Raw genomic sequence first — 21,678 nt, forward strand, 5'->3', positions numbered from 1 at the left:
GCCATTCCCTTCTAGTCTTTAGGGTTTCTGATGAGAAGTCTGCTGTGAGTCCAGTTGGAGATCCTCTGAGAGTAATCTGACATTTCTCTCTTGCACATTTTAGAATCTTTTCTTTATGTTTCATTGTGGTGAGTTTGATTACAACTGTCATGGGGAGGATCTCTTTCGGTCATGTTTACTGGGGGTTCTATGAGCTTCCTGTACTAGGATGTCTCTGTCCTTTTCTAAACCTGGGAAATTTTCTGCTGGTATCTCACTAAAAAGGCCTTCTAATCCTTTCTCTCTCTCCATTCCTTCAGGAACTCCTAGAAACAGAATTTTCAGTTTTTAATAGCATCCTGTAGATTCCCAACAATATTTTTTAGATTTCTAATTTTCTCTTCTTTTCTTTGGTTTGACTGTATAGTTTCCTGTGCTCTAATAATTCCGAAATTGTATCTTCTGTTTCACTGACTCTGTTTTTAAGGCTCTCTAATGTGTTTGTCATTTGATCTATTGAGTTCTTCATTTCATTTTGATTTCTCTTCACTTTCACACTTTCCTGTTCTACTAGTTTCTGCATTTCATTTTGATTCCTCCTTAAGATTTCATTTTCTCAAAGGAGATTTTCTATACTGTCCAGTAAGGATTACCATAGCTCAAGCATTTGTTTTTGAAAACTTCTAATTGTTCTTATCATAAATTTTTTGAAATCGGTATCTTGCATTTCTTCCATCTCATCATCTTCATACTCATGCCTTGGGGTGTCTTGTTCATTTGGGGGTGCCATAATGTCTAAATTGTCTTTGTTTCCTCTGTTTCTGCATTTGTTGCTTGGCATTGTGGAGATATTCTTTGGATTCTTCTTTCCTCGCTGTGGTGTTTTTCTTGTTATACTATGACTGTATTAAGTGGACTGTCTGCTTTTGATGGAGCCTTAGAGGCTTGAGATGGGTGTGGTCTGAGAGCTCCGTTTGCTTCCTCAGGGTTAAGGGTGTGCCAAAGGTGACACTCCCAGGTTAGGCGTGTTAAATCTCTCTCTCTCTCTCTCTCTCTCTCTCTCTGTCTCTCTTTCTTTCTTTGATTCAAAAGGGAAGTAATTTCACACAGCTGAGTGGAATTGGAGGTAGTTAGCAGGCGAATGATATACCCACAGGAGCCAGAGATCAGAAGCTCTTTCCCAAGGACCACACAGGGAATCTGTTCTGCCCTCAGTGTGGGCTCAAATTCTCCTGCAGTCTCCCACTGGGTTGCCAAGGTTACCGAATTGTAGCATCTCTGGAGAGTACTCACATGAATTCTGTGAGTTCTCTCAACCACCATCTCTTTTTTCACAGTCTCAGTTCATTAGCACCACACATTCGCTAGGTCTTAATCTCCTGTTATTTCATCCACCCCCCACCAGTCAGGTTTTTCTGCTAGGCTGAGGGCGGGTGCAGCCCTGAGGTTGCCCTGCTTATGACATATGTCCAAGATGGCACCTGCTCTTTGTCTTGCTCGTCTTTGAGAGGTGAGTGGAGAGAGAGAGATTCGTGTCTGTATCCGTCACTTTTTTTCCCTCTCTCTTCCAGTTAGCCTGGTGAACATTTCCCCACAGGGTTTCAAGCCTCGTTCCCTCTAGTCTCCTCTTTCCTCTTGCCTGTCTGTGTCTCGGGCTATTGAGGTACAGCTCACCTCGCATTCCAGCGCTGGTGCAATTATTCTGCCGCTGGTGTCCCGAATATGGGCTCCCATGCTCTCCACGCAGGTCCACTGTGAATCACTAGTTCCAGAAGAGTTTCCTCTGCTTTTTCTTCCCCTACTCTTCCTTGAACCTGCAGTATCTCTACTTTCAGTAAACTGTCTCTTCCCGGACTATCGGTGTGCTCCCTTCCTATTCCACCATCTTGCCCGGGGCTATACTATTTTTTTTTTTGACAGGCAGAGTGGACAGTGAGAGAGAGAGACAGAGAGGAAGGTCTTCCTTTTCTGTTGGTTCACACCCCAGTGGCCACTGTGGCCTGTGCACTGTGCTGATCCGAAGCCAGGAGCCAGGTTCTTCTCCTGGTATCCCATGGGGTGCAGGGCCCAAGCACTTGGGCCATCCTCCACTGCACTCCCAGGCCACAGCAGAGAGCTGGACTGGAAGAAGAGCAACTGGGACAGAATCTGGTGCCCTGACTGGGAATAGAACCCAGTGTGCCAGCACTACAGGTGGAGGATTAGCCTATTAAGCTGTACCGCGGGCCTCTCATTATACTACTTTTTTTTTTTTTGGCTTTTTTCACATTTTTCTTTTTTTTTAACTTTTATTTAATGAATATAAATTTCCAAAGTATGGCTTATGGATTACAATGGCTTCCCCCCCATAACGTTCCTCCCACCCGCAACCCTCCTTTTTCCCACTCCCTCTCCCCTTCCATTCACATGAGGATTCATTTTCGATTATCTTTATATACAGAAGATCAGTTGTGCATACATTAAGTAAAGATTTCAACAGTTTGCTCCCACACAGAAAAATAAAGTGAAAAATAATAGATGATTTTTTAAATGATGATGAAATCAGATCAGACCTATTGTCATGTTTAATGAAGGTGAAATAAAGACCTTTCATAGCAAACAGAAATTGAAAGACTTTGTGGCCACTCGTCCGGCCCTGCAAAAGGTACTTAAAGATGTGCTACACTCAGAAACACAGAAACACGGCCATCAATATGAAAGAAGGGAAAGGAAGAACACCTACCAGTAAAAGAGCATGGGAAGCTCAAAGCATATACTAGAAAATATTTCCGGGAAAATGGCAGGGCAAAGTCACTACGTATCAATAGTCACATTGAACATTAATGGTCTGAATTCTTCAGGTAAAAGACACCGTTTGGCTGACTGGCTCAAAGAACACAACCCAACTATTTGTTGCCTACAAGAAACACATCTCTCTAACAAAGAGGCATGCAGACTGAAAGTGAAAGATTGGAAAAAGATATTCCATGCCAACAGAAACCAAAAAAAAGCAGGTGTAGCCATATTAATATCAGACAAAATAAACTTTAATACCAAAACTGTTAAGAGAGACAAAGAGGGACACTATATAATGATTAAGGGTTCAATTCAACAGGAAGATGTAACTATTATAAATGTATATGCACCTAATTACAGGGCACCGGTCTATTTAAAAGATATGTTAAGGGACTTAAAGGGAGATTTAGATTCCAATACAATAGTACTGGGGGACTTCAATACTCCACTCTCAGAAATAGACAGATCATCTGGACAGAAGATCAACAAGGAAACAGCAGATTTAATTGACACTATTGCCCAAATGGATCTAACAGATATCTACAGAACTTTCAACCCTACATCTACAGACTTTACATTCTTCTCAGCAGTGCATGGAACCTTCTCTAGGATTGATCACATACTAGGCCATAAAGCAAGTCTCAGCAAATTTAAAAGAATTAGAATCATACCATGCAGCTTCTCAGACCACAGCGGAATGAAGCTGGAAATTAGCAACTCAGGAAACCCCAGAAAGTATGCAAACACATGGAGACTGAACAATATGCTCCTGAATGAACACTGGGTCATTCAAGAAATCAAAAGAGAAATCAAAAACTTTCTGGAAGTAAATGAAGACAACAACACAACATATCAAAACTTATGGGATACAGCAAAAGCAGTATTGAGAGGCAAATTTATAGCAATAGGTGCCTATATCAAGAAATTGGAAAGGTACCAAATAAATGAGCTTTCAGCGCACCTCAAGGACCTAGAAAAACTGCAGCAAACCAAACCCAAATCTAGTAGGAGAAGAGAAATAATTAAAATCAGAGAAGAAATTAACAGGATTGAATCCAAAAAAAACATTACAAAAAATCAGCCAAGCGAGAAGCTGGTTTTTTGAAAAAATAAACAAAATTGATACCCCATTGGCCCAACTAACTAAAAAAAGAAGAGAAAAGACCCAAATCAATAAAATCAGAGATGAAAAAGGAAACCTAACAACAGACACCACAGAAATAAAAAGAATCATCAGAAATTACTACAAGGACCTGTATGCCAGCAAACAGGAAAACCTATCAGAAATGGATAGATTCCTGGACACATGCAATCTACCAAAATTGAACCATGAAGACATAGAAAACCTAAATAGACCACTAACTGAGACAGAAATTGAAACCGTAATAAAGGCCCTCCCAACAAAGAAAAGCCCAGGACCAGATGGATTCACTGCTGAATTCTACGAGACATTTAAAGAAGAACTAATCCCATTTCTTCTCAAACTATTCAGAACAATCGAAAAAGAGGGAATCCTCCCAAATTCTTTCTAGGAAGCCAGCATCACCTTAATCCCTAAGCCAGAGAAAGATGCAGCACTGAAAGAAAATTACAGACCAATATCCCTGATGAACATAGATGCAGAAATCCTCAATAAAATTCTGGCCAATAGAGTACAACAACACATCAGGAAAATCATCCACCCAGACCAAGTGGGATTCATCCCTGGTATGCAGGGATGGTTCAACATTCGCAAATCAATCAATGTGATTCACCACATTAACAGACTGCAAAACAAAAACCATATGATTATCTCAATTGATGCAGAGAAAGCATTTGATAAAATTCAACACCCTTTCATGATGAAAACTCTAAGCAAATTGGGTGTAGAAGGAACATTCCTCAATATAATCAAAGCAATTTATAAAAAACCCACGGCCAGCATCCTATTGAATGGGGAAAAGTTGGAAGCATTTCCACTGAAATCTGGCACCAGACAGGGATGCCCACTCTCACCACTGCTATTTAACATAGTTCTGGAAGTTTTAGCCAGAGCCATCAGACAAGAAAAAGAAATCAAAGGAATACAAATCGAGAAGGAAGAAGTCAAACTATCCCTCTTTGCAGACGATATGATTCTGTACTTAGGGGATCCAAAGAACTCTACTAAGAGACTATTGGAACTCATAGAGGAGTTTGGCAAAGTGGCAGGATATAAAATCAATGCACAAAAATCAACAGCCTTTGTATACACAAGCAATGCCATGACTGAGAAAGAACTGCTAAGATCAATCCCATTCACAATAGCTACAAAAACAATCAAATACCTTGGAATAAACTTAACCAAGGACGTTAAAGATCTCTATGATGAGAATTACAAAATCTTAAAGAAAGAAATAGAAGAGGATACCAAAAAATGGAAAAATCTTCCATGCTCATGGATGGGAAGAATCAACATCATCAAAATGTCCATTCTCCCAAAAGCAATTTATAGATTCAATGCAATCCCAATCAAGATACCAAAGACATTCTTCTCAGATCTAGAAAAAATGATGCTGAAATTCATATGGAGGCACAAGAGACCTCGAATAGCTAAAGCAATCTTGTACAACAAAAACAAAGCCGGAGGCATCACAATACCAGATTTCAGGACATACTACAGGGCAGTTGTAATCAAAACAGCATGGTACTGGTACAGAAACAGATGGATAGACCAATGGAACAGAATTGAAACACCAGAAATCAATCCAAACATCTACAGCCAACTTATATTTGATCAAGGATCTAAAACTAATTCCTGAAGCAAGGACAGTCTATTCAATAAATGGTGCTGGGAAAACTGGATTTCCACGTGCAGAAGCATGAAGCAAGACCCCTACCTTACACCTTACACAAAAATCCACTCAACGTGGATTAAAGACCTAAATCTACGTCCTGACACCATTAAGTTATTAGAGAACATTGGAGAAACCCTTCAAGATATTGGCACAGGCAAAGAATTTCTGGAAAAGACCCGGGAGGCACAGGCAGTCAAAGCCAAAATCAACTATTGGGATTGCATCAAATTGAGAAGTTTCTGTACTGCAAAAGAAACAGTCAGGAGAGTGAAGAGACAACCGACAGAATGGGAAAAAATATTTGCAAACTATGCAACAGATAAAGGGTTAATAACCAGAATCTACAAAGAGATCAAGAAACTCCACAAAAACAAAACCAACAACCCACTTAAGAGATGGGCCAAGGACTTCAATAGACATTTTGCAAAAGAGGAAATCCAAATGGCCAACAGGCACATGAAAAAATGTTCAAGGTCACTAGCAATCAGGGAAATGCAAATCAAAACCACAATGAGGTTTCACCTCACCCCAGTTAGAATGGCTCACATACAGAAATCTGCCAACAACAGATGCTGGCGAGGATGTGGGGAAAAAGGGACACTAACCCACTGTTGGTGGGAATGCAAACTCGTCAAGCCACTATGGAAATCAGTCTGGAGATTCCTCAGAAACCTGAATATAACCCTACCGTTAGACCCAGCCATCCCACTCCTTGGAATTTGCCCAAAGGAGTTTAAATTGGCAAACAAAAAAGCGGTCTGCACCCTAATGTTTATTGCAGCACAATTCACAATAGCCAAGACCTGGAACCAACCTGAATGCCCATCAACGGTAGACTGGATAAAGAAATTATGGGATATGTACTCTTTAGAATACTATACCGCAGTAAGAAACAATGAAATCCAGTCATTTGCAACAAAATGGAGGAATCTGGAACACATCATGCTGAGTGAAATAAGCCAGTCCCAAAGGGACAAATACCATATGTTCTCCCTGATCGGTGACAACTGACTGAACACCAAAAAGGAAACCTGTTGAAATGAAATGGACACTATGGGAAACGGTGACTTGATCAGCATAGCCCTGACTGTTAATGGACAACTTAATACATTATCCCTCCTAGTATTTTTTTTTTGTCTATTCTACTTAATATGACTGGTTTAATTCTGCAATTATCACACAGTTATTCTTAAGTGTTGAAAATTAACTGAAATGTGATCCCTGTTAAACATAAGAGTGGGAATAAGAGAGGGAAGAGATGTATAACTTGGGGCAAGCTCGGGCTGACTTGCCCCAAATGGTAGAGTTGGAAACATACCAGGGGACTCCAATTCAATCCCATCAAGGTGGCATGTGCCAATGCCATCTCACTATTCCAAGTGATCAATTTCAGTTCACAATTGATCATAATGAAAGGACTAAGAGTCAAAGGGAGCACATAAACAAGTCTAGTACCTGCTAACACTAACCGATAGAATAAATAAAGGGGAGAGTGATCCAACATGGGAAGTGAGATACTCAGCAGACTCATAGAATGGCGGATGTCCTAAACAGCACTCTGGCCTCAGAATCAGCCCTAAAGGCACTTGGATCTGGCTGAAAAGCCCATGAGAGTATTTCAGGCATGGAAAGCCAAGACACTCTGGCAAAAAGATCTCTGTGAGTGAGATCCCAGTGGAAAGAACAGGTCTTCAAAGAGGGAGGTGCCTTTCTCTGAAGGGAGGAGAGAACCTCCACTTTGACTATGACCGTGTCTAAACAAGATAAGAGTCAGAGAACTCAAGGGGCTTCCATAGCCTTGGAAACTCATGACTGGTGCATAGGGAGATTACTGATGCCATAAACAGGAGTGTCAATTTGTAAAGTCAACAACAGGAGTCACTGTACACTTACTCCTCATGTAGGATCTCTGTCCTTAATGTGCTGTACATTGAGGCTCAATGCTATAACGAGTACTCAAATAGTATATTTCACTTTGTGTTTCTATGGGGGTGCAAACGGTTGAAATCTTTACTTAATGTACACTAAACTGATCTTCTGTAAAAAAAAAAAAGAAAAGAAAGAAAGAAATTATCAATTCCCAACTTGACTCTCACTGGGATTAAACATGACAATAGGTCTGATCTGATTTCATCATCATTTAAAAAAATCATCTATTATTTTTCACTTTATGTTTCTGTGTGGGAGCAAACTGTTGAAATCCTTATGTAAGGTATACTAAGCTGATCTTCTGTATATTAAGATAATCGAAAATGAATCTTGATGTGAATGGAAGGGGAGAGGGAGTGGGAAAGGGGAGGGTTGTGGGTGGGAGGGATGGTATGGGGGGGGGAAGCCATTGTAATCCATGAGTCGTACTTTGGAAATTTATATTCATTAAATAAAAGATAAAAAAAAATCCCAGTGAGAGTCAAGTTGGGAACTGATAATTTTTTTTTTTACAAAAGATCAGTTTAGTTTACAATTTTTAACGATGTATTTATTAATTTGAAATGTGGATTTACATAGAGGTTGAGTGAGAGAGAAAGAGAGAGAGAAAGAGAGAGAGAAAGAGAGAGATAGAAGGGTCATCCTTCCACTGGTTCACTCCTGAAAGTGCCACAACAGGCGAGCTGTGCCTATCCACATCCTTGAGCCTGGAGCTTCTTCCAGGCTCCCATGTGGGTACAGAGGCCCAATGTTGTGAGCCACCTTGTACTGCTTTCCCAGGCCGTAGCAGAGAGCTGGATCGGAAGTCAAGCAGCTAAGGCTTGAACCTGCGCCCATATGGGATGCCAGCACGGCAGGCAGCGGCTTTCCCTGCTCTGCCACAGTGCCGGCTTCTCCATGATGTGTTGGTATGTGCTTCCATTTCCGAAATGAAAACAAAGAAGGATTGCTCGGCACGGTTGGAGAGAGGTTGGGCCGCGGTGTCGTCTACTCCATGTTGGGGTCTCTCATTCACCCCAGTCTTGAGGCCACCGTCCTCGCCCGGTCCACAGGCCTTGGCCGAAGGCCCCGGGCTAGTGCTGTGGAGTCCTCAGCTAGGATGGAGCGGGCCTGGCCTTTACCTGCCTTGTGGTGGATTCGTGAGGCAGGGACAGTGGCGCCCTATGGGCTGGGTCCCTGTTGGAGGATCGCAGGAGCCTTCCACCACGGGAGCTTGCAGCGCTGATGTGGTCTCTGCCTCCTGCCTCAGGAGGACGCAGCTGTGAGGCGTCAGAACCTAGGACCTCCGTGGCCATGGCAGGGAAGTGGTCTGGGCTGCAGAAGGGCAGCGGCGGAGGGCCGCCTGGTGCATAGGCTGTCCACAAGGGTCTGGACGGCCTCCTTCTGGACGAAGCCTGGGAAATTGATTAACATTTGGAAAATCAACACAATCTGGGAAGTATGGCAAAAAGCCTTGAATGTACTGCATTTGGAAAACTATGTTTTAGTGCAGATTACATTTCTTCAAGACAAAAATCCTCATAAAAGTGGGCTTAATAAAAAGAGTTTGAAAGATAATATAAATTTCACTAGTAATTATGATCGGAAGAATCCTAATGGGTTTCATGTACATGGACAATCACTCTTCCATTCTAAACAAGAGCAAATTTTTATTGGAATAAAATATTGTGAAAGTAATGGATCTGGGAGAACTGTCAATAAGTCACATCTTACATACCAACAAATGTTTAGGGGAGAAAAGCAACTGGCAATTATTTTAAGAATTTATTTATTCGAAAGGAGTTGGCTCCCTCCTTCTGCGCCTGTGCATGTTCTGCTCCCGCAGGCGCTGCCACCAGCTGAGCCCTCTCCATGCCGCCTTGGCCCTCTCGATGCCCCGGGGCTGTGTGGAGGGCGGGATCCTGCTCTGCTGCCATGGCGCGCCGTCCCCAGGCTGTCCGACTCAGCGATCCTCGGCCCGCGGAGGCAGCCCCAAGCTCTGCTGCCCGCACCTCAGCGACCCCGCGGGGCTGGAGCTGTGCCGCGCCCGGCCGCGTGAACGCAGAGCCACCCTCGAGCCCCAGCTCTGAGCCCTGCAGGCCGTGCCCGCCGCGGGCCCCACCCATCCGGGCCGGGGAGGCCACAGCCTTGGCCTAGCCGGAGGGAGGAGCGGAACCTGGACAACTTCTTCGCCAAGAGGGACAAGAAGAAAAAGAAGGAGCGGAGCAGCTGGGTGGCGAGCGCTGTGGGCGCAGCGGGCGGCGTCAGCGGGAGCAGTGGTGCAGCGGGCGCAGGGCCCGGCAGACTGGACACGGTAATTATAATAATTTTCTTTCCTTTAGTAACTTTTTTATTTGCATAGTGCTTTTCTTGTTTTCCACATGAAGGCTTTTTGCTTTGATTTGGAATAAGTTCTTTGACAGAGCTTGTTGCTTGGTTAAGTAAATAACCTGCAGTGTGCAAAAAAAAAAAAAAAAAAAAAGAAAAAAAAAAAAAAGTTGGAGGGATAGACTGAGAAAGATCTTCCATCCATTGATTCTCCAAAATGGCCACAACAGCTGGAGCAGAGCCAAACGGAATCCAGGAGCTTCTTCTGGGTCTCCCACGTGGCTGCAGTTGTCCAAGCACTTGGGCCACTCCACTGCTTTCCCAGGTGATACCAGAGAGTTGGAAGACGAGCAACTGGGACAAGAACCAGCAGCCATATGGGATGTCAGCACCACAGTCAGAGGCTTAGCCCACTATGCCACAGCACAGGACCCACAGAAAGTATTTCATGGAAAAATGTGCTCCAAATTCCCAGAAAAACATTGGAGAAAAAACTAAATAGTAATAGAATGTAATTCTGTTTCTTAGTGTGAAAACAATATGATCAGGGTACCAAAAAAAAAAAATCCTAAGACAGGGATATTTAGATAGCTTTGTATGTACTATATCATGAATTTTATACAGTTTGGCATTCTGTTTGTGAGCGCCATATCTGAAAGGCTATTTAGATAATAAATACAATATCATCCAATAGGAATATGAATCCTGAATACTAACAACGTTTAATTTTTTCTATCCTTTTTATGCAATTTTATGGCTTATTAAAAATTATGTAAGTATTAAAAGAGAAAAAACAAAGAGGAACCCTGGAAAGACTAATAGTTGAAGATAGGATTCTTTTTTTTGAAAACTCTTACAAAGGCATACTTTATAATTTCCTTTTGTTATTTTTACAATTTTTTTATTTTATTACAAACATTGTACAAACACACACAACTGTTTGAAAACACATTTCACAGTTAACTCTCCTAATGCAATTCATTCAGGACAGAGGTCCTGTGTGGGAGGTTAGTACGCTGTGATTTCAGTTGTGAGTTTAACAAACACAAACTGTGGCGATTCTGGAGGATGAAGGGCTCCTGTTCAGGAGCTTGGGATGATCACACAATGTGGTTGATGCTTCAAGACAATGGTTGATTTCCAGAGGCTCCTAGTAGGTGCAACGAAACTCCCAGGGACTGTGACAACCTGAGGTCATACATTGTGGTAAGAGAGAGGGCCATGAGGTTCGCCCTCACGATTGACTTGGAGAAATCTGTCACCAAGACTTCCATGAGAGGTGATGGAGAGGAAAGCATGAAGCAGGATTGTTTGTAGCCAAAGGAGAAGGAGGCCATTATTCCCCATCTTTCTCAGCTGCTTCAGAATTCCTTCATGAAGCAGAGAGTTCTGTGCCTCCAATCTCAACAATTGCTTAGCGACATGACACGCTGGAAAGCACACATCTCGATCCAACATTGTGGCCTCACACAAAACACAGTCTCTCACCCCTTGCAAATGCAGAAGACATAGACATTTGGTTCCAACCTAAGCTTCCAATTCACACCTAGGACAGTTCATAAGGACAAACCCTTTGCCCTTGCAAATACAAACACTTAACTCGTGCACTGTCACCCAACCACATAATCGTGAAGTCCTCTTGCACTAACGTCAGCGGAACAGCAACAACAGAGGCCTCTTTGCAGGTTTGTTCTTCCTCTTGGGAGGTTTGCTCCTTCCTCCCGGACAAGGGAGGTTGCCAGGATTCATGGCTACCTGCTGAGTGATGTGCCCAGCTGCCCCGTGCAGCAGGGCCCTTTCCTGGTCAGGATGGTGCTTCCTCATCCCTGCGGCAGATCTTGCCTGGTGAATTACGATCGCATTGCTGGGCAGCGTGGGCTCCACTGTCCTGAGGCTGAATGCACTCCTTGGTGTGTTCTGGGCTTGGAGGGCTTGCCACGCATCCAAGGTCAAGTCCTGAGTTGTTTGCTCCAAGTGCTCCTCTGACTCTCCAGCTTCAAGAGGGGAAGGCCTTTCAAGCTCTCCTGGTGTATGGCTACGTGTGTTTGCAGCCTCCAAGTCGGAGGGTCCCCTGCCTGGAGACACTGTCCCATGTTCTCCTCCAACTCCACTCTTGCGGACATAAAATAGCACGTAGGCACTTTGATTCAGGACACAAGTGGTGTCACAGGCAGTGACCTTCGCATCATCCATTTTATACCAGTGGCCACTGCCAGCTTTGACATAGCAGAAGTAGTGTCCTGATTGACACCTCAAGCCAACGTGGACGAGAACCGCATAGAGAACATAGTCCAGTGGCCTCCCGTTCTGCTGAGACATGTAAGGTCTCATGTCCAGGCACTCGGGATAGTGCACTTGTCCTCCAAGTTTCTCACCCGTGAACTCAGAAAACCGTTTCAATACAAAGAGAAGCACCTTGCCAGCCGATTGCAAGGTGAGTGTCTTGGAAGCAGCTGTCTTCTGTAGGCAGGTAGCACAGTGATAGGCGTTTTCTCCAGCTAGCTCTTCAGGTTGCACCAAGTGCTGCAAAGCTTGCTCCACACTGTCGGCTGTCTTGATATCCAACGCGATCTCCAGGTAAGGGTCCAAGGTTTCTGAAATGCCTTGGCACTGGAGACATTGGATTTGAGACCTCCAGTGTCCTCCCACTATCTGCTGGGATGGAGATTGGTCCTCTTGGGGACCCACCCCGTCCGTGAGCCCAGGCAGACCTGCTGCCTTCAGGACATCCAGAGCAAACATCAGAAATTCGTGGGCGTCTTCCTGCCTGTTTGTGTGAAAGCCAGCAGCCAGCACTTGACAGGGCTGGATCACGTCGCCAGGACTGTGGAGGGCCCAGAGAAAGTGCGTTTCCACGGCACACAGAATGCAGCGATCCGAACGACGACAGCTTTGAGAATGCACCTGGGACAGCATATAGTTGGCGAGGGGTGGGGTATACGTGAGACACTGCAGGGCTGCATTCAGGTAGCAGGTGTTGCCCGTATTCTGCAGACCGGCCCCAATGCCATAAGGTCTCTTCCAGCTGCAGCTCAGAGAAGCTCCTCCACTGGGAGCCAGATGGGTCGCCCCCGAAGCCAAATCACTTTGCAGCGGGAGCTCTTTCTGAGGTGAGGGTGGTGATTTCCCTGGGAGACAAACACCACCATGAGTATCATCCCCCTCTGAGCTAGAATGGGAAAGTTGGCGTGTTGGCAAGTCATTAAAGTGGAACTCACCTTCCTTGAGAGGTGAAGCAGCCATCATGTCTCCAGGAGCCACTGTCACAAGGCAGCAAGATGCTTCCACCTCTGAGACTGGCATCCAAGGACCACCTGTTCCTCTCCCCCCTCCTTTTATAGTCCACACTGCATGCCACACCCTGGACCTGCTACAGGACCCACCCATCCGCTTCCAGCCCTTGATGGGATTAGGGGCTTTAGGGTGTGGTCTCACGCCCTCACAGCCTCTGGGCCTTCACCGCTTGATTCCACTACCTGGGGGAGATGCATGTGAAGGATAAGGCTTTCATGTGCCTTGTGGAACTTGGTGATGTGCCATGATGTGCTTCTATGTGCCTTGGAGTTCTTCAAGGAAAACAAAGAAGAATGCTGGAGAGACTGATGGCTGAAAGCAGGTTTTGGGTTTCAGTTTGCTGAGCCCTTATAAAGGAACATTTTAACTTTTGTTTAGTTTTGCAATTCTGTACATATTCTCCAAAGAAGCTTTTTACGTATGGAATACAACCCTTCCAACCCTTCTCCTCATTCATCTGCCATTCCCCGTCCCATTCTCCATTAAGATATATTTTCTTCTTTTTTAAATGGTTCTTTATTTATTGGAAAGTCAGAGTTACACAGAGCGAGGAGAGGCAGAGAGAGAGAGAGAAAGAGAGAGAAAGAGAGAGAGAGGGTTCCATCCGATTACTCACTCCCCTACTGGCCTAAAAAGCAAGAGTTGCACCAATCTGAAGCCAGGAGACAGAGGCTTCCTCCATGTCTCCCATGCAGGAACAGTCGGCCAAGGGCTTGGGCCATCTTGTCCTGCTCTCCAAGGCCATAACAGAGAGCTAGATTGCAAGTGGAGCAGCCGGGTCTCAAACCAGTGCCCATACGGGATGCTGGCATTTCAGGACAGGGCGTTAACCCACTGCACCACAACGATGGCCCCTATACTACTTTTCTAAGATTTCCATATGAATTTGAAAGGTGCTGTTATGTAGAGGCACAGGGAGGGACGCATGAAGGGAGAGAGACAGAGAGAGAGAGAGAGAGAGAGAGAGAGAGAGAGAGGTTGTCCTTCCAATGGTTCACTCCCCAAATTGCCACAACACATGATCTGTGCCTATCCACATCCTTGAGCCAGAAGCTTCTTCCAGGTCTGCCATGTGTGTCCAGAGGCCCAAGGTTGCAAGCCACCTTGTCCTGCTTTCCCAGGCCATAGCAGAGAGCTGGATCGGAAGTCAAGCAGCTGGGACTTGAACCGGCGCCCATATGGGATGCCAGCACGGCAGGCGGCGGCTTTCCCTGCTCTGCCACAGTGCCGGCCCCTCCATGATGTGCTGGTATGTGCTTCCATTTCTGAAATGCAAACAAAGAAGAACGCTGGAAAGACTAAGAGTGGAAAATAGGTTTCTTTATTTGGTAAACCCTTAGAAAGGCATACTTTAATTTCCTTGGTTTAGTTTTACAGTTTTAATTTAGTTGCTTTATTTCAAACAAGGTACACACACACACACACACACACACACAACTGTTTGAAAACACATTTCACAGTTAACTCTCCTAATGCAATTCATTCAGGACAGAGGTCCTGTGTGGGAGGTTAGTACGCTGTGATTTCAGTTGTGAGTTTAACAAACACAAACTGTGGCGATTCTGGAGGATGAAGGGCTCCTGTTCAGGAGCTTGGGATGATCACACAATGTGGTTGATGCTTCAAGACAATGGTTGATTTCCAGAGGCTCCTAGTAGGTGCAACGAAACTCCCAGGGACTGTGACAACCTGAGGTCATACATTGTGGTAAGAGAGAGGGCCATGAGGTTCGCCCTCACGATTGACTTGGAGAAATCTGTCACCAAGACTTCCATGAGAGGTGATGGAGAGGAAAGCATGAAGCAGGATTGTTTGTAGCCAAAGGAGAAGGAGGCCATTATTCCCCATCTTTCTCAGCTGCTTCAGAATTCCTTCATGAAGCAGAGAGTTCTGTGCCTCCAATCTCAACAATTGCTTAGCAACATGACACGCTGGAAAGCACACATCTCGATCCAACATTGTGGCCTCACACAAAACACAGTCTCTCACCCCTTGCAAATGCAGAAGACATAGACATTTGGTTCCAACCTAAGCTTCCAATTCACACCTAGGACAGTTCATAAGGACAAACCCTTTGCCCTTGCAAATACAAACACTTAACTCGTGCACTGTCACCCAACCACATAATCGTGAAGTCCTCTTGCACTAACGTCAGCGGAACAGCAACAACAGAGGCCTCTTTGCAGGTTTGTTCTTCCTCTTGGGAGGTTTGCTCCTTCCTCCCGGACAAGGGAGGTTGCCAGGATTCATGGCTACCTGCTGAGTGATGTGCCCAGCTGCCCCGTGCAGCAGGGCCCTTTCCTGGTCAGGATGGTGCTTCCTCATCCCTGCGGCAGATCTTGCCTGGTGAATTACGATCGCATTGCTGGGCAGCGTGGGCTCCACTGTCCTGAGGCTGAATGCACTCCTTGGTGTGTTCTGGGCTTGGAGGGCTTGCCACGCATCCAAGGTCAAGTCCTGAGTTGTTTGCTCCAAGTGCTCCTCTGACTCTCCAGCTTCAAGAGGGGAAGGCCTTTCAAGCTCTCCTGGTGTATGGCCACGTGTGTTTGCAGCCTCCAAGTCGGAGGGTCCCCTGCCTGGAGACACTGTCCCATGTTCTCCTCCAACTCCACTCTTGCGGACATAAAATAGCACGTAGGCACTTTGATTCAGGACACAAGTGGTGTCACAGGCAGTGACCTTCGCATCATCCATTTTATACCAGTGGCCACTGCCAGCTTTGACATAGCAGAAGTAGTGTCCTGATTGACACCTCAAGCCAACGTGGACGAGAACCGCATAGAGAACATAGTCCAGTGGCCTCCCGTTCTGCTGAGACATGTAAGGTCTCATGTCCAGGCACTCGGGATAGTGCACTTGTCCTCCAAGTTTCTCACCCGTGAACTCAGAAAACCGTTTCAATACAAAGAGAAGCACCTTGCCAGCCGATTGCAAGGTGAGTGTCTTGGAAGCAGCTGTCTTCTGTAGGCAGGTAGCACAGTGATAGGCGTTTTCTCCAGCTAGCTCTTCAGGTTGCACCAAGTGCTGCAAAGCTTGCTCCACACTGTCGGCTGTCTTGATATCCAACGCGATCTCCAGGTAAGGGTCCAAGGTTTCTGAAATGCCTTGGCACTGGAGACATTGGATTTGAGACCTCCAGTGTCCTCCCACTATCTGCTGGGATGGAGATTGGTCCTCTTGGGGACCCACCCCGTCCGTGAGCCCAGGCAGACCTGCTGCCTTCAGGACATCCAGAGCAAACATCAGAAATTCGTGGGCGTCTTCCTGCCTGTTTGTGTGAAAGCCAGCAGCCAGCACTTGACAGGGCTGGATCACGTCGCCAGGACTGTGGAGGGCCCAGAGAAAGTGCGTTTCCACGGCACACAGAATGCAGCGATCCGAACGACGACAGCTTTGAGAATGCACCTGGGACAGCATATAGTTGGCGAGGGGTGGGGTATACGTGAGACACTGCAGGGCTGCATTCAGGTAGCAGGTGTTGCCCGTATTCTGCAGACCGGCCCCAATGCCATAAGGTCTCTTCCAGCTGCAGCTCAGAGAAGCTCCTCCACTGGGAGCCAGATGGGTCGCCCCCGAAGCCAAATCACTTTGCAGCGGGAGCTCTTTCTGAGGTGAGGGTGGTGATTTCCCTGGGAGACAAACACCACCATGAGTATCATCCCCCTCTGAGCTAGAATGGGAAAGTTGGCGTGTTGGCAAGTCATTAAAGTGGAACTCACCTTCCTTGAGAGGTGAAGCAGCCATCATGTCTCCAGGAGCCACTGTCACAAGGCAGCAAGATGCTTCCACCTCTGAGACTGGCATCCAAGGACCACCTGTTCCTCTCCCCCCTCCTTTTATAGTCCACACTGCATGCCACACCCTGGACCTGCTACAGGACCCACCCATCCGCTTCCAGCCCTTGATGGGATTAGGGGCTTTAGGGTGTGGTCTCACGCCCTCACAGCCTCTGGGCCTTCACCGCTTGATTCCACTACCTGGGGAAGATGCATGTGAAGGATAAGGCTTTCATGTGCCTTGTGGAACTTGGTGATGTGCCATGATGTGCTTCTATGTGCCTTGGAGTTCTTCAAGGAAAACAAAGAAGAATGCTGGAGAGACTGATGGCTGAAAGCAGGTGTTGGGTTTTAGTTTGCTGAGCCCTTATAAAGGAACATTTTAACTTTTGTTTAGTTGTGCAATTCTGTACATATTCTCCAAAGAAGCTTTTTACGTATGGAATACAACCCTTCCAACCCTTCTCCTCATTCATCTGCCATTCCCCGTCCCATTCTCCATTAAGATATATTTTCTTCTTTTTTAAATGGTTCTTTATTTATTGGAAAGTCAGAGTTACACAGAGCGAGGAGAGGCAGAGAGAGAGAGAGAAAGAGAGAGAAAGAGAGAGAGAGGGTTCCATCCGATTACTCACTCCCCTACTGGCCTAAAAAGCAAGAGTTGCACCAATCTGAAGCCAGGAGACAGAGGCTTCCTCCATGTCTCCCATGCAGGAACAGTCGGCCAAGGGCTTGGGCCATCTTGTCCTGCTCTCCAAGGCCATAACAGAGAGCTAGATTGCAAGTGGAGCAGCTGGGTCTCAAACCAGTGCCCATACGGGATGCTGGCATTTCAGGACAGGGCGTTAACCCACTGCACCACAACGATGGCCCCTATACTACTTTTCTAAGATTTCCATATGAATTTGAAAGGTGCTGTTATGTAGAGGCACAGGGAGGGACGCATGAAGGGAGAGAGACTGAGAGAGAGAGAGAGAGAGAGAGTGAGAGAGAGAGAGAGGTTGTCCTTCCAATGGTTCACTCCCCAAATTGCCACAACACATGATCTGTGCCTATCCACATCCTTGAGCCAGAAGCTTCTTCCAGGTCTGCCATGTGTGTCCAGAGGCCCAAGGTTGCAAGCCACCTTGTCCTGCTTTCCCAGGCCATAGCAGAGAGCTGGATCGGAAGTCAAGCAGCTGGGACTTGAACCGGCGCCCATATGGGATGCCAGCACGGCAGGCGGCGGCTTTCCCTGCTCTGCCACAGTGCCGGCCCCTCCATGATGTGCTGGTATGTGCTTCCATTTCTGAAATGCAAACAAAGAAGAACGCTGGAAAGACTAAGAGTGGAAAATAGGTTTCTTTATTTGGTAAACCCTTAGAAAGGCATACTTTAATTTCCTTGGTTTAGTTTTACAGTTTTAATTTAGTTACTTTATTTCAAACAAGGTACACACACACACACACACACACACACACACAACTGTTTGAAAACACATTTCACAGTTAACTCTCCTAATGCAATTCATTCAGGACAGAGGTCCTGTGTGGGAGGTTAGTACGCTGTGATTTCAGTTGTGAGTTTAACAAACACAAACTGTGGCGATTCTGGAGGATGAAGGGCTCCTGTTCAGGAGCTTGGGATGATCACACAATGTGGTTGATGCTTCAAGACAATGGTTGATTTCCAGAGGCTCCTAGTAGGTGCAACGAAACTCCCAGGGTCTGTGACAACCTGAGGTCATACATTGTGGTAAGAGAGAGGGCCATGAGGTTCGCCCTCACGATTGACTTGGAGAAATCTGTCACCAAGACTTCCATGAGAGGTGATGGAGAGGAAAGCATGAAGCAGGATTGTTTGTAGCCAAAGGAGAAGGAGGCCATTATTCCCCATCTTTCTCAGCTGCTTCAGAATTCCTTCATGAAGCAGAGAGTTCTGTGCCTCCAATCTCAACAATTGCTTAGCGACATGACACGCTGGAAAGCACACATCTCGATCCAACATTGTGGCCTCACACAAAACACAGTCTCTCACCCCTTGCAAATGCAGAAGACATAGACATTTGGTTCCAACCTAAGCTTCCAATTCACACCTAGGACAGTTCATAAGGACAAACCCTTTGCCCTTGCAAATGCAAACACTTAACTCGTGCACTGTCACCCAACCACATAATCGTGAAGTCCTCTTGCACTAACGTCAGCGGAACAGCAACAACAGAGGCCTCTTTGCAGGTTTGTTCTTCCTCTTGGGAGGTTTGCTCCTTCCTCCCGGACAAGGGAGGTTGCCAGGATTCATGGCTACCTGCTGAGTGATGTGCCCAGCTGCCCCGTGCAGCAGGGCCCTTTCCTGGTCAGGATGGTGCTTCCTCATCCCTGCGGCAGATCTTGCCTGGTGAATTACGATCGCATTGCTGGGCAGCGTGGGCTCCACTGTCCTGAGGCTGAATGCACTCCTTGGTCTGTTCTGGGCTTGGAGGGCTTGCCACGCATCCTAGGTCAAGTCCTGAGTTGTTTGCTCCAAGTGCTCCTCTGACTCTCCAGCTTCAAGAGGGGAAGGCCTTTCAAGCTCTCCTGGTGTATGGCCACGTGTGTTTGCAGCCTCCAAGTCGGAGGGTCCCCTGCCTGGAGACACTGTCCCATGTTCTCCTCCAACTCCACTCTTGCGGACATAAAATAGCACGTAGGCACTTTGATTCAGGACACAAGTGGTGTCACAGGCAGTGACCTTCGCATCATCCATTTTATACCAGTGGCCACTGCCAGCTTTGACATAGCAGAAGTAGTGTCCTGATTGACACCTCAAGCCAACGTGGACGAGAACCGCATAGAGAACATAGTCCAGTGGCCTCCCGTTCTGCTGAGACATGTAAGGTCTCATGTCCAGGCACTCGGGATAGTGCACTTGTCCTCCAAGTTTCTCACCCGTGAACTCAGAAAACCGTTTCAATACAAAGAGAAGCACCTTGCCAGCCGATTGCAAGGTGAGTGTCTTGGAAGCAGCTGTCTTCTGTAGGCAGGTAGCACAGTGATAGGCGTTTTCTCCAGCTAGCTCTTCAGGTTGCACCAAGTGCTGCAAAGCTTGCTCCACACTGTCGGCTGTCTTGATATCCAACGCGATCTCCAGGTAAGGGTCCAAGGTTTCTGAAATGCCTTGGCACTGGAGACATTGGATTTGAGACCTCCAGTGTCCTCCCACTATCTGCTGGGATGGAGATTGGTCCTCTTGGGGACCCACCCCGTCCGTGAGCCCAGGCAGACCTACTGCCTTCAGGACATCCAGAGCAAACATCAGAAATTCGTGGGCGTCTTCCTGCCTGTTTGTGTGAAAGCCAGCAGCCAGCACATGACAGGGCTGGATCACGTCGCCAGGACTGTGGAGGGCCCAGAGAAAGTGCGTTTCCACGGCACACAGAATGCAGCGATCCGAACGACGACAGCTTTGAGAATGCACCTGGGACAGCATATAGTTGGCGAGGGGTGGGGTATACGTGAGACACTGCAGGGCTGCATTCAGGTAGCAGGTGTTGCCCGTATTCTGCAGACTGGCCCCAATGCCATAAGGTCTCTTCCAGCTGCAGCTCAGAGAAGCTCCTCCACTGGGAGCCAGATGGGTCGCCCCCGAAGCCAAATCACTTTGCAGCGGGAGCTCTTTCTGAGGTGAGGGTGGTGATTTCCCTGGGAGACAAACACCACCATGAGTATCATCCCCCTCTGAGCTAGAATGGGAAAGTTGGCGTGTTGGCAAGTCATTAAAGTGGAACTCACCTTCCTTGAGAGGTGAAGCAGCCATCATGTCTCCAGGAGCCACTGTCACAAGGCAGCAAGATGCTTCCACCTCTGAGACTGGCATCCAAGGACCACCTGTTCCTCTCCCCCCTCCTTTTATAGTCCACACTGCATGCCACACCCTGGACCTGCTACAGGACCCACCCATCCGCTTCCAGCCCTTGATGGGATTAGGGGCTTTAGGGTGTGGTCTCACGCCCTCACAGCCTCTGGGCCTTCACCGCTTGATTCCACTACCTGGGGAAGATGCATGTGAAGGATAAGGCTTTCATGTGCCTTGTGGAACTTGGTGATGTGCCATGATGTGCTTCTATGTGCCTTGGAGTTCTTCAAGGAAAACAAAGAAGAATGCTGGAGAGACTGATGGCTGAAAGCAGGTTTTGGTTTTCAGTTTGCTGAGCCCTTATAAAGGAACATTTTAACTTTTGTTTAGTTTTGCAATTCTGTACATATTCTCCAAAGAAGCTTTTTACGTATGGAATACAACCCTTCCAACCCTTCTCCTCATTCATCTGCCATTCCCCGTCCCATTCTCCATTAAGATATATTTTCTTCTTTTTTAAATGGTTCTTTATTTATTGGAAAGTCAGAGTTACACAGAGCGAGGAGAGGCAGAGAGAGAGAGAGAAAGAGAGAGAAAGAGAGAGAGAGGGTTCCATCCGATTACTCACTCCCCTACTGGCCTAAAAAGCAAGAGTTGCACCAATCTGAAGCCAGGAGACAGAGGCTTCCTCCATGTCTCCCATGCAGGAACAGTCGGCCAAGGGCTTGGGCCATCTTGTCCTGCTCTCCAAGGCCATAACAGAGAGCTAGATTGCAAGTGGAGCAGCCGGGTCTCAAACCAGTGCCCATACGGGATGCTGGCATTTCAGGACAGGGCGTTAACCCACTGCACCACAACGATGGCCCCTATACTACTTTTCTAAGATTTCCATATGAATTTGAAAGGTGCTGTTATGTAGAGGCACAGGGAGGGACACATGAAGGGAGAGAGACTGAGAGAGAGAGAGAGAGAGAGAGAGACAGAGAGAGAGG

General features: G+C 46.6%; 3 protein-coding genes across 3 annotated transcripts; all 3 read right to left on the reverse strand.

Moving 5' to 3' along the window:
- Positions 1-11,456: 11,456 nt before the first annotated feature.
- On the reverse strand, positions 11,457-13,049 carry LOC100344775 (ubiquitin carboxyl-terminal hydrolase 17-like protein 13). The gene is made up of 2 exons (XM_089301787.1): positions 13,025-13,049; positions 11,457-12,934 (listed from the first exon to the last, which is right to left on the reverse strand). The coding sequence occupies exons 1-2, from the start codon at positions 13,047-13,049 to the stop codon at positions 11,457-11,459; spliced, it is 1,503 nt and encodes a 500-aa protein (XP_089157913.1).
- Positions 13,050-15,251: 2,202 nt separating this feature from the next.
- LOC138843318 (ubiquitin carboxyl-terminal hydrolase 17-like protein 13) lies at positions 15,252-16,844 on the reverse strand. The gene is made up of 2 exons (XM_089301788.1): positions 16,820-16,844; positions 15,252-16,729 (listed from the first exon to the last, which is right to left on the reverse strand). The coding sequence occupies exons 1-2, from the start codon at positions 16,842-16,844 to the stop codon at positions 15,252-15,254; spliced, it is 1,503 nt and encodes a 500-aa protein (XP_089157914.1).
- A 2,504-nt stretch (positions 16,845-19,348) lies between these two features.
- LOC100345283 (ubiquitin carboxyl-terminal hydrolase 17-like) lies at positions 19,349-20,647 on the reverse strand. Its single transcript, XM_089301789.1, has 2 exons — positions 20,623-20,647; positions 19,349-20,532 (listed from the first exon to the last, which is right to left on the reverse strand). Exons 1-2 carry the CDS (start codon positions 20,645-20,647, stop codon positions 19,349-19,351), a joined length of 1,209 nt encoding a protein of 402 aa, XP_089157915.1.
- Between the last annotated feature and the right edge of the window lie 1,031 nt (positions 20,648-21,678).

This window comes from Oryctolagus cuniculus, chromosome 8 (genome assembly GCF_051225735.1).
Source record: "Oryctolagus cuniculus isolate XC-2025 breed Fujian yellow rabbit chromosome 8, ASM5122573v1, whole genome shotgun sequence".
Classification (NCBI taxonomy): domain Eukaryota; kingdom Metazoa; phylum Chordata; class Mammalia; order Lagomorpha; family Leporidae; genus Oryctolagus; species Oryctolagus cuniculus.